Below are 23,524 nucleotides of genomic sequence, written 5' to 3'. Positions count from 1 at the left end.
ATAATGAAAAATGAATGATAGATTTTTCAAATACTGTATGTTAATTGATTGTTGGTTTTGTTGATTATTTTTTAATTTTTTTATTTTTTAAGCAATTATTTATTATTGTGATTGTGTTTCAACATTTAATAACATTTCTAACATTTCACTAGTTTATGAATTACATATAAAAATGATTAAAGACTCAAATAATTTTTTAATATTACATATAATTTTATTTTTCGGATTGTTTTTCAAAATTTAATAGAATGTCTAACATTTGACTGTCAGATATGTCCTCTTGTTGAGTGAACATAACTTCCCACATTTGACCGTCATCATAATGAAGTAAATGATCCACATATTCTACACATTGAACTAATTCATGGTCCCGTGATTCATCCATGAAATCTGAGTCATCATTGTCCTCAATATCTTTTTCTGTGTTGTTCTCCAGAACAATTTCGAAGGAAATATTCTGCTCTCCTTCCATTTTCTTGCTGTAATTTGCATAAAAAATAAATATATCAGTAGAGATAGGGCACTGTTGGGTTTAAGTTCAGACAGGTACTTGTGAGTTTATAACAGAGAAGTAATCTATGGGCACTGTATGGTTTCAGGCGTGAAGTAGTACTATTAAAAAGTGCCTGTGAAGAAGCCTAAGTAAATTCATAATTATACCACAGAAACCTAAATCAATCCATAATTATAATAAAGAAGCCTTTCTCAATGTCTAACTCTTACAGAGGGATAGTATATAACTATCTGAAAATGTTTTCAATTTTATAAAATAATATCTCACCTTCTAAAAAGAAGTTTAAGTTGTGAGTGAAAATGATCTTGCAATGTAATTCAGGAAGTAGTAGTCAAAATGGCTGTGTTTCTCTCTCTTTCTTTATATATATTCAGGTACATAACCAATCAAATGTCAGGTAAAAAAAGTAGAAAATGAAAGTAACATTTTCATTGGTTGTCAATTCCAACACTTCAGATGTGTTTTGAGAAGTAATTTACCTCAGGGTATTTAGAGAGTTCTACAGGTTAAATGGTTAAATGGAATTCCAATCAAATTTGTGAAAATGGTAGGGATTGGTATGTAGTATGAGCTAATCTATATTTGGTGAAATTGTCTCCAGTGGCTTTTCTGTGAACTACTTTCCCACCTTTTTTGATGGTGCGCTTCCCAGGGAGCGACCCGGTACGCGAACCGTTGAGCGCCCCGGTTCGCGTACCTTAAGCGTTACGGGAGTCCACCATTTTGTATTTCGGTCGAATTAAGATACAAGATGGAGGGTAAATAATGTTCAGAATGGGTAGAAGGGGGCACGGTAGAGTTATCTTGACCCCCTAGGTTTTGTGAGGGTGGCTGAGGAGGCTTATATGTGCGAAAAAAATAACATTTTTTTAAAAAATTTCGCGAGGTTAGCTCCCGGTTCGCGTACCGGGTAGCGCCCCAGGGAGCGTACTTTGTTGAAAATTAGTGAAAAATGTTAGAGTAAAATAATAATTGTGAGTGATTAGATGTAGGGTAGCTCTGAGAAGAGCTTTTGGGTTTATGGTACATTTAGGTACTTATAAGTAGGTACCAATGCACATTCTTAAATTCAGAGTGAAAACTCTGTTGCCCTCATCTGAGAAGTGAACTCCATCTCCTCTGTAGATATCTTGCATGTAGTAACGCAAGTTATTGTTGTACAGGGAGCCCATTCCATGGTCTCTCATGTAAGCTGAAACAGATTTGTTTACATGCTTCCTCGACTTCTCAATTTGTGGACAAAATTGGTTTGACCACCTCCATTTCTGTCTTTGGCATATATTTGAATATACCAAGGCAGTCTGAGGAAAAAGTGTCATTAATTGCTCAAAGGTGTCCTTTAAAAGCATTTCCAGACCTACACCAGTCAAAGTGCCCAAGTCATTACCTCCACAGTGCACAATTAACAGGTCAGGTTTGGGCAAATGCATAAAGGTTTTCACCAATGGTATCAATTGGTGACATTTTAATCCTCTGTGGCCAAACCACTTAATTTCCACATCTTGTAAATTGAGGTTAGGTAATTTCCTGTTTTCAACGTACCTTTGAGCCCAGTGAATATAACTATGTCCAACAATCCAGACAGAAAACATGGTGAGAGAAGGTTCTCCTGCAGTCAGATGAAGTGTGGCAATGAAATGGCAGTTGAAAAAATGAGAGTTTAAAATTAAAAAAACTGTGGAGTTTCTGTGTTCATGAAGCAGTAACAGTGATTGGTGGATTTTGATTGCTGAAAACAGAAAGTTAGGGTGCACGGATGTGTTCTTTGAAAGATGTATTTTGAATGGTCAATAAAAAATCATTAAATGAAAGAATGCACTGGATATGCAGGTGCACTGAGAGTTCAGAGTTCAATTGCAACAAAGTTGTGTGAACTTGCAAACACCAGAAGTCTTCCAAGAGGTGGTTGCCATGCAGAAAAGACAGAAAGGGCAGAGGGGGGAAGGGTTTTCATTTGAAAAAAAGTGAGGGAAGAGTTTTGATTGGGTGACATGAGAAATATGTGTGAAGAATTACAGCATTTCTGTGCTTTTGATAGCTGCAGACTGTGGAGTGCATACCTTTTGCTCTGCTGAAGACAAATTGGTGTGTTTCTGAGACTGTTTTCAAACTCAAAGTATTTGCTAAGGTGAGAAAATATTTCTTTAATTTAGATAGAGAATAGTGTGCTTTAAGGAGAAAATTATGAATTATGTGGCGCAAATTGCTTGTAAATATGCTCCCACATGTGCATGGAAAATTTTGATTTTGAATGTTTGTGTTACATAGCCATGTTAAAAGTGATACAAACATGCAGGAAAGGCAATGAAATAATGCTTTTATGTGTCTTAAGGACATTTTAAGTAATTTTGCCATGTGCAGTGTTTTGAAATTATGATTTGAAAATCGTTTTTGGGGAAAAGGAATTGATTTAAATTTATGACAAGGACATAATGGTGTATGCTTCTTTATAAGGCAATTGACTGTCCCTGATGTTATTTTTCTCATTTTAGTGTAAGACCTTTCTCTGTGGCGCAAATTGCTTGTAAATATGCTCCCACATGTGCATGGAAAATTTAGATTTTGAATGTTTGTGTTACATAGCCATGTTAAAAGTGACCCAACCATGCAGGAAAGGCAATCAAAAAACGCTTTTATGTGTCTTAAGGACATTTTAAGTAATTTTCCCATGTGTAGTGTTTTGAAATTATGATTTGAAAATCGTTTTTGAGGTAAAGGAATGTTGTTAAAATTTATGTGCGCCATATGCCCCCAAATTTCTTTTTCAGGGGTGCAGCAGGGTGTTATTGAGACACCCCTGCAGCTTTGGAAAAATTCCTAATTTGTGATGAGCACATTGTTAATCGCAAATTGCACCTTCATTTATATGAGCCTCCTAGCCCATGGAAATGAATGGGTAATTTGCAATTAGCAATTTTCTCATCGCAAATTTGGAATGGTAAAGAATCGCTATTTATTCCTTAAAATTCGCTTTTTTGGAAATGCAATATAGTTATATGATACATATGGCGGTTGATGTCTAACAAGATAAGAAGCTTAGGCATACATTTATGATGACTGGCGCAATGAAGTAGAAATCACTTACTTCATTGGTAGAGCTTTACATGTATTATTTCCTCTGTATTCTTCATCAAGCGTAACTTTAATCTGCAATCCTGAGTAGGCCTCACTTTAAACAAACCTCTGGATAGGCCACATCTTATTGTTATCCTGAATTAATCATTTAAAATGCTAGGGACAGATTTATGATAGGTGTATGCCTCTTTTGCGCCACTTAGAAAACATTGTCCATGGGGAAATGACTTAAAATGTCCTTAAGACACATGAATGTGTTTTTTTAAAACGTTTGCAATTTTTTTGGGTCACTTTTAACATGGCTATGTGACTCAAACAGTCAAAATCTAAATTCGCCATGCACAGGTGGGAGCATATTTACAAGGAATGTGCTCCATGGGGAAAGGTCTTATAATGTAATATGGGAAAAATGACATCAGAGACACTGAAATGCCTTATAGAGAAGCATACACCATTATGTCCTTGTCATAAATTTGCAAACCATTACTTTTCCCCAAAAACGATTTTCAAATCATAATTTGAAAACACTGCACATGTGGAAAGGACTTAAAATGTCCTTAATTCAAAATGTGCGATTCCTTAAATGCAATGTATGAAACAAAAAATATGTAAAAAATGATATTAAGGATTTGGAAACTACCACCAACTTCTAGTTTGTGGTAATTTGCGAATTCTTTTCAAAAAGCATTTTTTTCCAAAAAACAAAAGGTCCCATATGACGCCCATACATGCCCTTAGGGCATGTAGGTGTGCCATAAGCCCCCAAATTTATTTTTCAGGGGTGCAGCAGGGTGTTCTTGAGATACCCCTGCACGCTTGAAAAAATTCCTATTTTGTGATGAGCTAATTGCTAATCGCAAATTGCAACCTTCATTCCTATGAGCCTCCTAGCCCATGGAAATGAATGGGTAATTTGCAATTAGCAATTTGCTCATTGCAAATTAGGAATAGTAAAGAATTGCTATTTATTCCTTAAAATTTGCTATTTAGGAAATGCAAAATAGTTTGATGGTACATATGGTGGTTCATCTGTAACAAGATAAGAAGCTTAGGGATACATTTATGATGACTGGCGCAATAAAGTGGACATTACTTACTTCATTGGTAGGCCTTTACATGTATTATCTCCTCTGTATTCTTCATCAAGCGTCACTTTAATCTGCAATCCTGAGTAGGCCTCAACTTAAACAAACTTTTGGATAGGCCACACCTTATTGTCATCCTGGATTAATCATTTAAAATGGTAGGGACAGATTTATGATAGGTGTATGCCTCTTTTGTGCCACTGTGCGTCACTTTTATGATGCAACGGCGGTGCTAATTTGCAATTAGCAATTTGCTCATTGCAAATTATGAATGGTAAAGAATTGCTATTTATTCCTTAAAATTTGCTATTTAGGAAATGCAAAATAGTTTGATGGTAGATATGGTGGTTGATCTGTAACAAGATAAGAAGCTTAGGGATACATTTATGATGACTGGCGCAATAAAGTGCACATTACTTACTTCATTGGTAGGCCTTTACATGTATTATCTCCTCTGTATTCTTCATCAAGCGTAACTTTAATCTGCAATCCTGAGTAGGCCTCACCTTAAACAAACCTCTGGATAGGCCACACTTTATCGTCATCCTGGATTAATCATTTAAAATGCTAGGGACAGATTTATGATAGGTGTATGCCTCTTTTGTGCCACTGTGCGTCACTTTTATGATGCAGCGGTGGTGCAAAAGATTTGCTATGAGGCGACAACATTACAAATTGATGCATTTAGGCAGATATGTCATGGTGTAAAAAAAACGTACCACATGAAACCGATGCAGCAGTGATGCAAAAGATGCACCATGTCGTAAGACAGGCCTCACTTGGGGCCATATGTATCAAGCTAATTAGCATTCGCAAAGATCAAAATTCTACGAATTTTGGCCTTTGCGAATGTTAATTAGACAAATGGTATGTATCAAACAAGTTTGATGCAAAATAAGGAGTAGCAAAATTTGCTATTCCTTATTTTGCGATTGCACTGAAGGATTTGCAAATTTTGTGATTCCTTAAATGCAATGTATCAAACAAAAAATATGTAAAAAATGACATTAAGGATTTGGAAACTATTGTGGTAAATTGGTGGTAATTTGTGAATTCTTTTCAAAAAGCTTTTTTTAAAAAAAACAAAAGGTCCCATATGACGCCAACACATGCCCTTAGGGCATGTATGTGTGCCATATGCCCCCAAATTTCTTTTTCAGGGGTGCAGCAGGGTGTTCTTGAGACACCCCTGCACCCTTGGAAAAATTCCTAATTTGTGATGAGCAAATTGCTAATCGCAAATTAAACCTTCATTCCTATGAGCCTCCTAGCCCATGGAAATGAATGGGTAACTTGCAATTAGCAATTTGCTCATCGCAAATTAGGAATGGTAAAGAATCGCAATTTATTCCTTAAAATTCGCTATTTAGGAAATGCAAAATATTTTGATGATACATATGGCAGTTCATCTCTAACAAGATAAGAAGCTTAGGGATAGATTTATGATGACTGGTGCATCACCAGGGATGTGCCAGTCATCTTGCGCCGCTGTTCCGCCACCCATGGTGTGCTGCATTTACAATGCGGCGCAGCATGGGGCAAAAACGGCACAGATGCTTGACGCATCTGTGCCGTTAAGGTGGCGCATTGCTGGAGTTGTATCGCAAGTGCGATGCAGCTCCAGCAAGGCTCAGGGGTGCATCATCTCCACAATGTTGCGTCAAGACCTATGCCTGCTTCAAGCAGGCGCAGGGTTTTGACACAGGTTTCTCCTATCTGATTGTAAATGCGGCACACCATGGGTGGCAGAGCAGTGGTGCACGTTAACTGGTGCATGCCTGGGGATGTGCCATTTAACATAAATCTGCCCCTTTACATTTAAGTATGTGCAGGGGACACAGAGTCGGTGAGGCTTATCCAAGGTTAAGAAGAGATGAGTCCTGTTCAGTGAAAAATTAGACATAGGCTTCACCTGCTCAGCATCGCTGGACATGGCTAAATAATAGCTGCAAAATGTTACTCTCGTTAAACAATTTTACTATTATAATCTGTGAGATTTGTCTCTTACTCTGCAACATCTCAGTGTTGTTATCTTTCTTTAAAGATAAAGACAACCTCAACATGAGCGACAATCTGCAATCAGTTGATTTTGACCTCATCATTGAACTTGTAATTGAAACATCAGTGGATGTTGATCCATTGGATGATTTAAATCCTGAGGATGAAGAAGAGCGTGATGAGGATGCAGATTTGTCCGAATTATATGATATAGGATGGGAAGCTGACCTGCTTGAGCCTTTGGAAATATAAACATTTATTTTTAAAATTTATAATTAATAAAAAGTAAAAAGGTAAACCGTTAATTTAAAAATAAAGACACCTTCAAAAGCAGGTTATGTGTAGTGTCTTCAATAAAATATTAAAATATGCTCATAAAATTAGATCAGATTCACATATAAAATAGCATAGGTAACATAAATATAAATGTCATTTCTTTTCTGGTATTTCTGTATTGTAAATTTGCCAACGACTAAAAAATCTTCTAATTAAAATGTCAAGTAGTGTGTTAAGTTTTTTATCACTGTTACTGATTTACTGTTTGGTAATAATGGTTAATAACATTATTTATTATATTTTTCCACAGATTCAACTGCAGATCATTTCAAGATTTCACCATGCCTACAATAGAAAGACAGAGAAAGGCTGCAAAACGTCAAAGACAGCAGGTGAAAAATAATACGCAGCAGTCCTCTAACAAAAAGATTTGTCAAGTCACGAAGAAAGCACCGGGTAAGAGCACAAAACACTTTATAAGAAATATGTGTAATAAAAAAAATATTACTACAGAAAATGTTTCAGTCCATAAAACGAGAAGGAAATCAAATGGAAAAGAAAGGCCAATGAAAAATGTTACTGCTAGAGCAAGAGATAACTCTGTGCATGATAGTAGAAGGAAACAACAGTTTAGGGAGATTCGTAAACGAATGTTCCGGAACAGGATAATTGGCAATTTGTTAAAAAATATTAAGAAAGGTCAACATAAACTAGTTTTTTATAAGACAAAAAAAAAAGTTGAGAAAGTTATTGATCAGGCATTTGAAATTAAACGTAAGTTATTTATTTTGATAATCAATAGAATTAGGAAGCTAAACAAGGCAATTTTTGATTTCAAAAGAAATAGTAGATGGAAGAGAATAGTTAATCGTAGTAATTTTTGTGAAGTTTTTTCTGGAGAATGGATGCATAGTTCAAGCTGTGAGGCATTTTTTAATGAGGAGAGTTATTTCCAGGATAATGATTTGGTGCATGCAGTTGACACCAGTGGTCGTGCTTATGAAGTGAAAGATGGTTGTCCAGTTGAAAAAGAAAAACTTGTGACAACAGAGGCAGAAGAGGTGTTAGGTAATGAGGTTTTAGGAAGACGTGCTAAGGGTCCTGTGTACACCTGGAAGTGTAGTAGTATTTGCAGTGTGCGACAGGATTCCATCAATTTGCTTTGTGATTTTGTACGGTCATTTAATAAGAAAAGTTTGAAGCAGAAAATGATGTTGTTGCAAGAATTAGATCCTTGCAGAGTAAGAGAAGTGACAGGTTTGCATGGACATTCACTGGCTTGTCTTTCCAGGAGAGTATGCCAGAGTGTTTTTCATCATTTCAGGATGCTAGCAGTGCATCATAACAAAGTGAGGAAATTAGTTAGAATGTTGTATTATGCTAAGAGTCCAGCAATTATGCTTAAACAATTATGCGCTGCTCTTTTGCATGGTTCTGAAATAGATGTGAAGAATATATGTGAAGAAATTGAGTTTTGTTACTTTGGAAGTAAAGAGGAGAATGTTGAAATTGAGCAAGAAGAAGAGGGTCTTGTGGAAGATAGTGTACAGGTTTCCAGTACAGATAATTTCCAGAGGGAAATTGCGACGTTTGAGGTGAAATCAAGTGAGAGGCCGAATTTCACTTGTGTGTGTTGTCGACGCACTTATTATAAGAATCAGACTAAGTTAGTGGATTTATATGCAAAAAGTGAAAGGGAAAATAATAGTGAATGGAAGGATTTTGCAACATACTTGATGGTAGAAAATTGTTTTGATTTGGGATTGGATCAACGTGTGTGTACTTATTGTTCTTGCAAATTAAATCAAAACCAGATGCCTGCTAGAGCAGTTCATAATAATCTGGAATTGGTTGAGATTCCTTCTGAATTGAAGGATTTAAATACTTATGAATCTATTTTGATTCAAAGTATCCATCCCTTTCAGGCTATTGTAAGAATGGAGCCAAAGACAGGGAAATTGCCTCCATCAGATTTACAGAGAGGATTAAAGGGAAGAGTTGTTTATTTGCCTCTAGATTTGAAGAAAAACATTAACACAATTGGAGTAGAAAAAGTGGAAGAGGAACCTCTGGTTATCTTAGTTAATGGGGTTCCGACAAAGAATAAGAAAATATGGCAAGATTTAGTAGATGTTAGGAAAGTTAAAAAGGCAACATTGTATTTGAAAAAAAATAATAAATACTATAAGAATGTATATGTTGCAGAAGAGGAAGTAAGTGAGGAAGAGGATAGCGATTTGTGTGCTGGTCAAATTGAGAAAGTAGAACCCTCTACTAGTGAAGAAATATATGAACATTATAGTGTTCATCCTTTGCATTCCAAGGAAGTCATGGGGAATGCTATTGAGTTGTTTCAAATGAAACAAGCCAAAGGGAGTCCCATTAGTGTTTGGGAGGAAAGTTTGGAAGCTCAGTGTTTCCCACAGCTTTTTCCAACAGGTCAGGGAGGAAGATATGATGAGCGACCTCATCAAATTCCTGCTTCTGAATACCGGACTTTGCGATTGTATGCAGGAGATGCTAGGTTTCGACAATGCATTCCTTATTTGTTTCATCTCCTGTTTGAAAGCGATCTGTCTGGACTGTCATATGCAGTGAACCACATCTTGAAAAGTGGTATACACATGCAAAACATCTCGGCAAGTGACTTTATGGATAAAGTCAATGTCCAAGATAGTATTTTGGATTCTCACCTGATTAATCTCATGGCGTGTCAGCGTGGTACTAATGAGTACTGGTACCGTCGTCATGGTGATTTAAAATGTATGCTGAGGAACTTAGGTACTCCCACATGGTTCCTCACTCTGAGCTGTGCCGAGTATGGCTGGGAAGACTTACTTGAATTTCTACGAGAGGCAAATGCTAACGTAGATAACATCGAATTCAAGACACCCGGAGAACTGTGCTCTTTGGATCCTGTCAATGTATGTAGGTACTTCAATCATAGATTTGAAGCTATGATGTCTTTCATCATGAATAAGAAGAATCCACCTCTTGGAGAGGTGTTGGATTTCTTCTGGAGAAAAGAGTACCAAGCAAGAGGTGCTCCTCATATACATATGTTGCTGTGGATCAAGGATGCACCTAAATTTGGAACGGATCCAGAAGACTCAGTGATGAGTTTCATCCAACAGTATTCTACGTGTGCTGTTCCAAACGCAAAGGAGAAGAAAAACCTAAGAGAAAAAGTTCTGCGTTTCCAAAGCCATCGATGTGGAAAGTACTGCCGTCGTAAATTCCGAAACAAAGACAAGTTCTACACTAAATGTCGTTTCGGCTTTCCACGACCGGTGATTTCTAAAGGAAGAGTAAACAGTTTGATGTCTTCGCTGCGACACAATGTCATGAAGAAATCACCTAAAAACACTTACAATTTGAAGAGGAACGAAGAGTCCAAGTACATCAACGACTACAACCCGGTGATTTTGTCCATGTGGAATGCTAACATGGATATACAGTTTGTGGCTGATAACTGTATGGCTGTGGCTCGGTATGTGACGTCTTACATCACCAAAAAAGAGAAGACAGAATTGAAGGATATGTGGGAGGACATTTCCCATGAAAAGAGCCTCAGCAAGAAGTTGTACAGTTTCAGTCTGAAGATGTTGTCGCATCGAGAAATCGGAGCGTACGAATGTTCTGACCGGTTGTCTTCAGCAAGTCTCTATGCCAAGTCCAGGAGTATCGTTTGGGCGAGTCTTGGTCTTGCAGCAACGCGTAATCGAGTTCTCAAACCTGTGCGGGAAATTGAGTATTTGGCGGAAAAGGAGCCAAACAGTACCAACATTTTGAAGACAAACATGTTGGATACATATTATCCAAATCGAAGCAGTCACCTCGAGAATGTTTGTCTGTATGAGGTTCTGCAAAATTACATATTCAAGAGGAACATCAAAGAAGATACTGAGAAAGGAGTGTATGCTGTAATAGGAAGTGAGGGATGTCTGGTCAAGCAAAGAAAATGCCACTTGGTAAACCATCGAAAATTGAGTGGTGAATCTCCTGAAAAAAAGGAGTTTTTCTATTTAGCACTTTTGCAACTTTTCAAGCCTTGGCGTGCAGAAGAGGAACTGCTTGGAGATTTCCTCTGTTACGAAGACTCTTTCAATGCCGCCAAGGAGACCATAGAATGTCCTGCTTTTCCCAAATATGTAGAAATGTTGAATGCGGAAATTGAGCAGGAAGCAACGATTGCAGCCGAGATTGCCAGAGACAGTTCTCAGGACAGTCAGAGTTCTGCTTCATTGAGTCAGGATCCACTAGGAGGACCTGTTATTGAAAATGAAGCTGCCACTGCTATGAATGAAGTGGAAAGAGCCATGGCACATGCTCAGGAGGATGCGGTTAACTTAGAAGAGTTGGAAAGACAACTCAACGTTGAGCAGAGGAAAATATATGACGAAGTTACCATGCAAATTGATCATGGATTAAGTCATGACAAGAAAGAGTGCTCATGTACGTCGTTGAAGCCTGTCCGACTGTACGTGAGTGGAGAAGCGGGAACTGGAAAAAGTTTCCTCATTAAAGCAATTTCATGCTATTTGCAGGAAAGGACAGAGTCATCGCTGTCTTGTGTTGTCACCGCTCCAACTGGACTGGCAGCACATAATATTAAAGGGATTACTTTACATCGTTTACTGATGCTGCCAGTGGAGCATGACAACAAATTACAATATCACAAGCTATCTGGAGATGCTTGTTTTGAAGTTTCAAGAATCTTGAGGAAAATGAAACTTCTTATCATTGACGAAGTAAGCATGGTTTCCAATGTCATGCTTGCCTTTGTGCATTTGAGGATGCAAGAAGTTCTCAAAACAGAGTATGATGTGTTATTTGGTGGCAAACACATCATTGTTTTCGGAGATCTTCTGCAGCTGACACCAGTGAAAGGGCAACCTGTGTTCAAAATGCTCACGCATGAAGATACCAGGAAGTGCCTAGGCAGCATTGGCAACGTCAATATATGGTTAAACTTCAATTATGCTGAACTGCATGAAAATATGCGTCAGGCGAAGGATGAAGTTTACAAGACTATTCTACAAGATGTTAGAATTGGAAAAGTGACCGAGCATGGGAAAGAAGCTTTACATGCACGATTACTGTCAAATTTATATCCAGAACAAGATGTTGTGCCTGAGAATATTTTTCAGAAAATTACTGAGAAGAAATCTGGAATATGTTTGATGCCAACTCTTGCAGAATGTGCCAAATTTAACAACAAAATGTTGCATTTAGAAAAGCAGTAGATTGTGAAACTGGAAGCTATTGATAGAGTAGAGCATATGGGATCAACAATTATTTTGTCTGAGAATCTGAAAACAAAATTGGATTCATTAGAGAAGAGTATATCTAAAACTGCAGGTTTTGAAAAGACTCTGAATGTGTGCTTGAACTGCCGTATAATTTTAAGAAGGAATTTACATGTTGAAAGAGGTCTGGTAAATGGATCAATGGGTAATGTTGTTGATTTTGTGAAATACAGAAATAGAGATGGAATTGAATTTTTAAAAATTAAATTTGATGGCATTGAGGAAGTACAGCTAATTGCTCGTTGTTCTGCTAGATTTTTGCTTGTAAAAGACTTATATGTTCGCCGTAAGCAGTTTCCTGTTTGCTTGGCATATGCGGTGACAATTCATAAATCGCAAGGTTTAAGTGTAGACAGTGCATTGGTGAATATTGGCAGTTCTGTGTTCAAGGATGGTATGGCATATGTGGCATTGTCACGAGTTAGAACTTTATCGGGATTGTACTTGATTGAGTGTGATGTCACAAACATTTGTGCGGATCTAGATTGTGTTAAGGAATACAATAGGTTAAGAAGAGAGTATGCGCCACATTTGCCTCAGTATCCTTTGTTTGAGAAACGTGTGGTAGGCCGGAAACGAAGAAATGAGAACAATATTGGGGAGGTTGTAGCAAAAAGACAAAAAGTCAATGAACCTAAAATTACAAGCAGAAACAAAAAGGATTCTGTTGAAGATGTTGTTGGTTTTCAGTTTGAAAACAGTTCTGGTGTCAACTGCTATGCTAATGTAGTTGTTAATGTTTTGTTTTCTCTAAAATATGTAAAAGAAGATATTGTGGTCAATTCTGATCAAAGATTTTGCAGTTTGTTAAATTCTGTGTTAGAGAAATGTACCACTGATAGAAGAAACATAGAAAGTGTGTCTGAAATTCGAAATCTGTTAGACAGATGTTCAGGCCAAACACAATTCTCTCAAAATATTCAGCAAGATTGTCAGGAGTTTTTAATGTATATGCTTGATGTATTACATGCTGAAGGTGTAGATGTAGATCAGCTGTTTGGGCTTTCTTATCAATGGCAGCATGACTGCGAGAACTGTATGGTATCAAGTACTACTAGTGTAGACTCAGAAAGATTTATATATTTAACTTTGCCAGACAGTAAATCAGTCTCCTTTAATAAGCTAGTAAAAGCAGCTGATCACAACATGGAGTGTAGCCAATGTAAATCTGAAATGATGTCCACATTATTTATACGAACATATGGCCAGTATGTCATTTTAATGTTCCAACGATGTAGGCCTGATGGAACAAAATTGACAACTTTAATTAAAAATTTTGTAGCTTCGCAGTTGTCAATATCAGGAAGGACTTTTGTAACTGCAGCAATTATATATCATGACGGCCCTTCAATAACATCAGGACATTACACAGCTTATTTAAAGTCTAGAAATGGCTGGTCATTCTGCAATGATTCTGTTTTAATTTTCAAAAAAAAATTGCCGTATGACCTTAAAAACTCTTACCTGGTGTTTTTAAAACCAAAATTTTAGGGAAATAATCTCGGGATGTGCTCTGTGGAATTTCAAGAAGTTCTAATGGCTCCTACACAATTTGGCCTTGAGGATAAGTGTAGTTCAGAGACATAACTTCTAACCATAGGACTGGACATTATGGAGAAATACGTGCACTTTGAATGAGTTCAGAAAAACTGTTTCTTTTTATAAACTAATTGAAGCAGCCAATCAAAACATGGAGTAGAGGGAATGTAAGTCTGCAATGCTGTCTACTGTTTTACATTGCTTTGTGATTAAAAGTGATGTAGAGAATTAAATAATTGTAGTAGTCATAGAGGTAGTGTAAGTCTGCTTGTATCAGTGTCATAGGAAAAGTAGAACATGACTGAGCAAGAAGGGGAAGATATTACTATTCCAGGATTGTGAAAATGATCTTCAACATTTTAATTCTGAAAGTTGCGGAAATGCCAAATGACGGGAATGGCTTACAAGAAATCCAAGAGTTATAAATGGCTCTGACCAGATTTGGCCTTGTGGAAAATTGTGGTAGAGAGCAAGAAGTCATTTATTGCATGTAACGTGTTTTTAAAAACGATGGAGATTTTCTTTCAGAAAGTGGCGGGCTGAAAGTAATAACAGCACAAAAGAGTGTAAGCTGTTCATAGGACATCCTTGGACGTCATGGAAAGTAAGTTAACTTTAAGGAGTTCTGAATTTTGATTTCTGATGTTGTATGGGTTTTTTAAACACAATCATTTTGATTGTGGTTTTTTTTCCCCCGCTGTTACATGATGAATACCTTCAAGTCACTGTTTTTAGTGAATTTTGATACATTCTGAGAACAGCAAAAATAAACCATTTAACATGCATAATTAATTCTGTACTGTTTGCATTTATGATGTATATGTAGAACTGTGTAGGAGGCATGGAGAAGGTGAGGCTTCTGTAAGTGTCAAAGTTGTTGCAAGCAGTGCTGCACTTCTGCGTATTCTTTCATATGCTAGACTACATCTGCACAATGAGATACCTAAGCAAAGGAAACGCAAGTGATGTGATTGAGAAATGAGCAAAATAAATTGCACGTATTTCAATTACATCACCTGTGTTTCCTATCATTACGAATCACATTGTGCAGATCAAGTTTAGGTCTGTCCAGGGAAACATAGGAGGTTTCTACTTTGTTGAAGAGTGCAGTGGACATGACTCACTTCATTGGTAGACTTTCACAGATATTATCTCCTCTGTACACTTCAACAAGTGTAAATCTCATCTTGAACTCTGAGTAGGCCTCACCTCAAACAAACCTCTGGATAGGAGACATGTTATTGGCATCCTGAAGCGACACTTTTCTGAAACAAGAGCAATGCAAAAGATGCACCATGTTTTAAGATAGGCCTCACTTCATCTGTATCAAGATACTGTTAGTTTAAAATGTATATCTTTAGGACTGTGTAGGGGACCTGGAGAAGCAGAAGCTTCTGTCAGTGTCAAAGTTGTTGAAAAACTATTTGTCCTTCAATCTTTTCCCTTGTCTTTTGTAATTTTTAAATACATGTTTTAATATTTTTCAAATGTTGGTTCTCTCTTTCACAGATTGAAAGTATAAAAATAAAAAGTGAGTAATTTAACGGCAATTATAAGGTAAATAGTTGTACTCTTTTCGTTACATTTCTATCACATTCACCTACTATTAGTTCCACTGCTTCACTTCTTTAACCCTCAGTTTCCTGCCTTTGGTACTTTCCTCATTCCTTTCTCTATTACCTACTTACTCAACTCCTTCCACTCTTTTTCTCAGTCCCTCTCTTTTCATAGTTCCTCAGTCTTGTTCATTCACTCCGTCTCTATTACTTTTAGTGTCTGTGAATTACTTACCCACCTTTTTTTTTGGACCGCTTCCCGGGAAGTGGCCCGGTTCACAAACCAGCAGCGTTACGGGAGTCCACCATTTTGTGTTTCGGTCGAATCAAGATACAAGATGGAGGGCAAATAATGTTCAGAATGGGTAGAAGGGGGCACGGTAGATGTATCTTGACCCACTTGGTTTTCTGAGGGTGGCTGAGGAGGACCATAGTTCTTCACTCTTGTTCACTCTCTCTGTTTGTATTAATTTCATTGTTTCTGACTGATCAAAAAATTTTTTTTAAAAAAAGAACAGTAACTATAAGGGAAGGAAACAGACAGTTATGTTAAAAGAAAGACAGCTATAGGGAGTAAACTAAGGATACTGTTACCCGCAATCCACTGCTGATGATATTACTGACCATGTCATGAATGATGTAATATGTGACATCATCAGCAGTGGATTGTGGGTAACAGTATCTCTTGTTTACTCCCTAGAGCTGTCTTTCTTTTCACATAACTGTCTGTTTCCTTCCCTTATACTTACTGTTCTTTTTTTAAAAAAAATTTTTTTTTGGTTAGCTTCCGGTTCGCGTACCGGGAAGCGCTCCGGGGAGCGAACTAAGAGAAATAGAGGTTGGCAGAGTTCCAAATATTCTACCAATTTTTTTATAACGGGGAGATAGTTCTGAAAAGAACTTTTTTTTTATGTTTTTGTTGTTTTATATTTTTTTTAGTATTTTTTGAACATTTTTTTACTTTTTTTGTATTTTCTGAACGTTTTTATATTTGTTTTGGTTTTTTTTGGGGGGGGGAAACAAAAACGATCCATTGGAAAGGGCTCAACAGGAGCAACAAAAAAAAAAAGAATTTATTTTTTGGGGCATTTCGGACAAACATTAACATGATTCTGAATAGCTCGCATAATCAAAATGATGCTACTTTCCCTGTAGCAAATGAAATTGCCGCAGTGCACGCACACTTGCTTCACGTGCCCAAACAACATTTGAATGTTTGGGATCATCTCCCTCGCCTCTGGTCCCGACACCTCTGGAACAACCGATCTTCTTGCCATCGGAAGGGGATTTTGTTGCTCATCACGTAGCTGGGCAGCACTATAATTATTAGGATGCCACCTACTCATATGCCGATGCATAGTGAAATTGCCGTAACTGTATTTTTTTTCAGTCCCCCTTGACAGTCTATCACCGCATATACGGCAAAACACGTAGCGTGCATTTACTTTTTTTTGCCCCTCAGGAAATTTATAGAATTGCCAAATGTAGTTCTCTTTTCGATTATACCTCCTGGGCTCCTCTGGCAAAAACCTTGGCTCTTCCTCCTCTTCCTCCTCTTCCTGTTCTTCCTCTTCTTGTTGTAAAATTACTTCAGCAGGTGGTCCTCTCTTCTTTGGATTTGGTGGAGGTGGTGGGTTAGAACCAGCTGAAGCCACTAATGAAGCCATGTCAGAATGCAAATAAAGGGTCTTTCTCTCACCAAGATGAAAGTCAGAGTGAGGAAAGAAGGAGGGGTTTTCATCATTTGGGAAAAGCAAAAGTTCTAAACCAATGAAAAGTGTTCATTTTAGATCACATGACCTAGTATTACATCATTAGGAAACCAAAAGTGAAATGAACCAATGAAAAGTGTTATTACCGAGTCACATGACCTGCTGTGTTTACGTTACGCGGTCGGCGCCGCGCCGCGGATCGCTTCCGGTTCGCGTACCGCTGCGCTTCCGGGTACGCTAACGTAGCACGTCATATGACGTATCACGCGAGAACGCGAAACGTCATGCTGACGCGACGCGACAGTTGCGCAAACGGAACGTTTACCGGTTCGCGGACCAGGTCGCGGCTCCGAATTGAGCTAACGGGAAGCTAACCGGTTCGCGTACCGGGAGCGAAACAATAAAAATAATTAAAAAAAAATTGTATTAAAAACATGTAAAAAATATTTTTCGATTTAAAGAAGAATACATTGTAAAGGTTTTGATATTTGCTATTAAAAAACCATTGAAATTCACTGAAAAAACCATAGGTTATAGACCATATATAGTTAGGAATTAGCATTTACAAAACCTTGAAAATTCACTGAAAAAACCATAGGTTATAGACCATATATAGTTAGGGATTAGCATTTACAAAACCTTATTTTACTCACACAAAACCATTGAAATTCCATATATAGTTAGTTGTACTAACTATATATCGCGCACCCGCAATCCACTGCTGATCATGTCACATATTACATCATTCATGACATGGTCAGTGACATCACTGATGACATCACTGATGACATCTCAAATGACATCACTGATGACATCACTGATGACATCTCAAATGACATCACTGATGACATCTCAAATGACATCACTGATGACATCACTGATGACATCACTGATGACAATACCCAGTGACTGTATTTTTCTGTAAAGTTAAAATATGTCTTGAGTGGATGTATAAGTGTCTGGATGAAGGATTTAGTAGGTGCATGACTGACTGTATGAGTGAGTGATTAAATGTGTCTCTCTGAGTGCATGGGTTAGTGACTAAACTGTCTTAATTTGTGCATCATTATGTCTGTTGTTCTGAAAACTGCTGCATGTGTTGTTCAGTAGCTATATGAGTAACTATATGGGTTATTGATTGGTTGCCCAAGTATTTGTATGGGAGACTGAATGTGTGTGTGGGTGGCTGGGAGGTGTATGACTCTGTGCATAGATGTGTGAGCAGTTGATTCACTAGATGTATGGGTTCAAAAGTGCATGTGGAAACAGCTGTATGGGCGGTTGACTGTGTGCATCAGTTTATTGGTGAGTGAATGGATATCTCAGTGCTACATGTCAAAGTAAGTACATATGTAAAACACAGTACATGTGAGACTTGACATATATAAATAACTGTCCATAAGAGCCAGTGAATGTGTGAGTGGCTGTATGCATCATTGTGAACTTGGATCCAGGATTGTATAAGAGAGTAAATATGTTTTAGTATATGTTTGAATAAGTAAGGTGTGTATAACTGAATAGTTGGGAAAATGGAGGTGTGATTGATTGTTTGCATGACTGACTAGGTGTGTGTGTGTAACTTCATGGATGAATGACAATCTGTGAGTCTGTGTTTACACTGAGTGTATCTAAGGTTATATTAGAGTCTGAAGAGGTTCATCGTATTATCACATGAATGATGTCATCAGTGATGTGATCAGTAATGTCAAATGAGATGTCATCAGTGATGTCATCAGTGATGTCATTTGAGATGTCATCAGTGATGTCATCAGTGATGTCATTTGAGATGTCATCAGTGATGTCATCAGTGATGTCATTTGAGATGTCATCAGTGATGTCATCAGTGATGTCACTGACCATGTCATGAATGATGTAATATGTGACATGATCAGCAGTGGATTGCGGGTGCGCGATATATAGTTAGTACAACTAACTATATATGGAATTTCAATGGTTTTGTGTGAGTAAAATAAGGTTTTGTAAATGCTAATCCCTAACTATATATGGTCTATAACCTATGGTTTTTTCAGTGAATTTTCAAGGTTTTGTAAATGCTAATTCCTAACTATATATGGTCTATAACCTATGGTTTTTTCAGTGAATATATATATATATATATATATATATATATATATATATATATATATGTATATGTATATATATATATATATATATATATATATATATATATATAGATATATAGATATATATATATATATATATATATATTTTTTTTTTTTCTTTTTTCTCCCAGTCACTCTCCTGCACTCCAGCCGGACATGCCGAGAAACGGGAAGCGGACACCAAAGATTTTGTGGTTAAAGCAGGTCTTGATTTATTTTAGCCACAGTCAGACGCGTTTCGAATAGAAAGTATCCTTGTTCACTCAATATATATATTTGTGTGTGTGTGTATATATATGCATATATATATATACATATATATATATATATATATAAAATCATCACCCACGCACAAAGATGCTCTGCCTCCTTCTACCCCGTCCTGTGGTTGTAATATTTCTCCCATTTCTTCCTCTGCAAGAAAACTATGCTAACTAATTTGCTCGTTAGGGGGTTCAATGTTTCTGTTTTGCTGTTATATAAAAATTGAGTTTGGCAATTTATTATTTAAATTGCGTAATCAGTCGTATGAATACACAAAATGCACCGACTTGCCATAAATAACATGAGTTACATAGAAAAGCAGTATCCTGGAAAAAAACACACCAAAAGACAAATAAGTGAAGCTTAATTAAGAAAGTTTACATTACTGGGTATGATTTTTTGGTAACTCCGATTATTAACTGTTCATGTTTCCCAACAATCGTAAACGTCTGCACCACTTAGGTCTTTGAATTTCAAAATGCCCAGCTTGTTTCGAGCAAGTAATGTTTGATAGCTTAGTGGATTTTAGCAACATACGTTAGCTGAATACATTCTAGTTCTCACCATAGATATCTTACCTCAGGCAAGATTTCCTTCTGTGCCGTGCACAGTTCTGCATACTTGTGGTGAATAGCCTATAAAAGGTATAATAACATGAATTAAAATTCCTAAACAGAAGAGAAATATCATCCTTGATCTTAAGTACTTTGATATAGGCTCACTCACTGAAAAGTTAAAGGCAAAAGCAAATTCAATTTCAGGTTAAAAGCGCCATTTAAAAGCAAAGCAAACATTCACTGTGTTGTATTAAAAGAACACAAGATGCAAGAAATTATATTATCGATGTCAAATAGGGCATAGACATTTTGAACAAGGGGGAACAAGAAGTTCCAGGAATAACATCCTTTGCCTCTCTCTGCATTGGGCATCAAGCCAATCGCACCCTTTACAAGCAGAGTTTCAACTTCTCTGGCTAAGTTGGTAGCAAGCACCACTGATGTATCTCAACGATCTGGTTTAACACGTAGAGGGATGGTGTAAACGTTAAAGAATTTGAGGGACTCACTCCTCCCAAGTAACTGCACGCCAGCAGGGCAGGTAAATCAGTATTCTGCTCCATATTGTCCAACAACAAAGAGAATGCTCATGGCAAAACACACATTCCATAGTGCCCAGACCAGCCCAAAGGATGTATTTTTGCCCCATCATTGGCGTTCTTGTAATGTGTAGTATGGTTTAGGGCCTCTTTTTGCGTGTATGTTATGTTAGCATGGCTTATTAGAAGTTTAAATGCCATTTTACCTTTTGCTGCTTTTTTCACACTACACTGCTTAGTTGTTTTTGCAAGTTAGCTTTCACGAAGGTCTATACATGAGAAAAGGTTTGTTTTTCGACATCTCTAGACATACATCGTTCCACAGTCTGTACAGTGAGTGCTGAACCGTCAAGGTTATCATAACATGTGAGCCTGTTTATCGGCATGTCCGTGTAACACATTCTAGACACAACATTTTGGCAGCTGCGAGCCAAGCAAGATTCTGGCGACTTTATCATAGCACACTTGCCATAATTTCACACACTTGGAAGATTCCAGGGATGCAGAGTGACTTGCAGGTCCAGATGTAATTTACACTTACTGAGCTGAAAGGTAATGGGGTCCCCCAAAACAAGCTCAAGAGACCTTCTATAGCTTATAATACAAAGTTCCTATATAGGGAGGGTGTTTAAACTAGGCGCTGTATCACATGTTTGCACTATCATTGTAATATGATTCCTCCTTTTCTATTTTATGGAGTTGTAACCATGCTGACCATATTATTCTTAATCATATGTCTGCTTATGTTGACTAAAATACTGCACTTGAGATCAGGTCGTTAAAATAAATATTTAAACCTTACCGTGTCTCTTTTTTACTCCTGTTGTTGAGTGGTATGAGAGTATAACAAAAGAGTGTTCTCACTTCCCACCATTCCTGAGATGGTCCTAAGTCGCATGTTCTAGGTTGTCTAATCATTGGTTACTTTGCTATAGGACAAAGAGCTAATGTGACACTGATTGCTAGCTGGTTGGGTTTTCTAGGTATTGAGGTGAGTTTCTAGTACACCACAATTCACTAATGTCCTAGGTCTCTGTGCACAGTTCTGTGTATGAGCAGAAATCCATGAAACAAAGGTTTGAGCAAATAAAGTCTGAAAGAGAATGAAAGTCCCAGCGCCAACCTGACCGAGACTCGGGATAAAGGCCGAAAGATCGGAATCAGAGCCTGAATATCCTGAACCTGCTGTTCGGGAGGATAAACCCGAAACTGCGCCAAGTCGAGAACCGCTCCGATGAAGAGGAGCTTCTGAGAGGGACACAGGTGTGACGTCGGCACATTGATGGAGAACCCCAGCAGGTGCAGGAGGTCGGCCGTAGTCTGGAGGCGGCTGACGACTGTGTGGGGTGAGCCCGCCTTCAACAACCAGTCTTTGAGATAGGGGAAGACTGACACCCCTAATATGAGCAGATGGGCTTCGACCACCGCCATCACTATGGAGAACACCCGAGGGGCGCTGGTAAGGCCGAAGGGGAGCACGGTATACTGGAAGTGCTCGCGGCCTACTGTGAAACGCAGGTAACGCCGGTGGGCTGGCAGGACAGGGATGTGAAAATATGCGTCCTGCAAGTCCAACGCGACCATCCAGTCTTCTGGGTCTAGGGCAGCTAAGACCTGAGCCAAAGTCAGCATCTTGAACTTCTCCTTCCGGAGGAATCCGTTGACGTTCCACAGGTCCAAGATAGGGCGTAGGCCCCTTTTGCCCTTCTTGGGAACCAGCAAGTAGTGGGAGTAACAACCACACCCTACTTCTGGCCAAGGAACGCGCTCGATGGCCCCCTTGGCCAAGAGGGCCGTAACTTCCTCTTGCAGAAGTTGCAAGTGATCCTACCACACGCGGTGGTACTGCGGTGGCATGGCTGGAGGGGTCGCCTCGAAGGGGAGGGAGTAGCCCCTTCGGACGATTTGCAGCACCCACATGTCCGATGTGATGGAGCGCCTGTGGAGGAGGTGATGGCGAACTCTGCCACCCACTGGCGTAGAATGGGCCTGAAAGCTCGGACCAGGAAGGCTTTGAGGCGCATGCTGCCGGGGTGGATATGGACTGGCCTCGCTGCTGTCCCCTGGCACCACCACTGCGGTTATCACGTCCGCCGCTGCGCTGGATGTTAGTCTGCGGCCCGTGGCTGGCAGGACGCGAGGGGCCGCTCCTTCCTTGGCCACGAAAGGAGCGAAAGGCAGAAGTTTGCTGGCGCTGGCCCGACAGTCCCAAGGACTTGGCTGTAGCCCTGGAGTCCTTGAAACGCTCAAGCGCACTGCCTGCCTAGTCGCCAAAGAGGCGACGGCCATCATACGGCATGTCCATGAGGGAATTCTGGACATCAGCCGAAAAGTTGGCGGACCTCAGCCAGGCGTGGCGGCAAACTGCCACCGTCATGGAAATCGCCCTGCCCAGCGAGTCCATGGTATCCAGCCCACATCGAATAGAATACCGTGCTGCATCCCGTCCTTCCGTAAGTGCTTGAGCGAGTTTGACCCGGGCCTCCTCCGGGCAAGCAGGCAGCACATCCGCAACCGTGTCCCACAGAGAGTGGGTATAACGGCCCAAAAGGCAAGCGGTCTTGACCGACCACAACACCAAACTAAGTGAGGAGAACAACTTCTTACCGAACTGCTCATACCTTTTGGATTCCCGATCAGGTGATGCAGTCGGGAATGCGGTCTGGGAGTTAGAGGCCTGGATAACCAGGCTCTCGGGGGTGGGGTGGGTGGACAGGAAGCTAGGGTCGACTGGGGCCGGGCGGTGGGACCTGGCCACGTTCCGATCTACAGGGGGACCTGTAGCGGGCCTGGACCAAGTGCCCAACAGTACGTCAGAAAGGGCCTCATTAAACGGCCGCTCGTAGCTGTACTTTGCCTTCGTGTTGACTGAGCATTTGACTGCTTCCCTGCTTGTTTGCTGACCAAGGGACCAGGAAGGATTTGGAAGCGCTTGTGAGGCTGTTCTACCACAGGGGCTGGGACTGCGAGACCCAGG

The 23,524-nt window shown here is 39.0% G+C and overlaps 1 protein-coding gene across 8 annotated transcripts in view; it reads right to left on the bottom strand.

Moving 5' to 3' along the window:
• SLF1 (SMC5/6 complex localization factor 1) overlaps positions 1–23,524 on the bottom strand; it is a 786,836-nt gene that overhangs the window by 469,328 nt on the left and 293,984 nt on the right. For 6 of the 8 annotated variants that reach the window (XR_013607070.1, XM_078675388.1, XM_078675389.1 and 3 more), the window contains exon 7: positions 20,030–20,086. The exons of the other annotated variants lie outside the window; for them this stretch is intronic. Coding sequence is in view for 5 of the 6 variants with exons in the window: in XM_078675388.1 (XP_078531514.1) it covers positions 20,030–20,086 (57 nt within the window). In the remaining variant the exon portion in view is untranslated. The remainder of the gene's footprint in view (positions 1–20,029; positions 20,087–23,524) is intronic. 8 annotated transcript variants of the gene reach the window in all.

The sequence above is a fragment of the Lissotriton helveticus genome, chromosome 2_1, assembly GCF_964261635.1.
Source record: "Lissotriton helveticus chromosome 2_1, aLisHel1.1, whole genome shotgun sequence".
In the NCBI taxonomy this organism is placed as follows: domain Eukaryota; kingdom Metazoa; phylum Chordata; class Amphibia; order Caudata; family Salamandridae; genus Lissotriton; species Lissotriton helveticus.
This window is presented reverse-complemented; position numbering and strand designations above follow the sequence as displayed.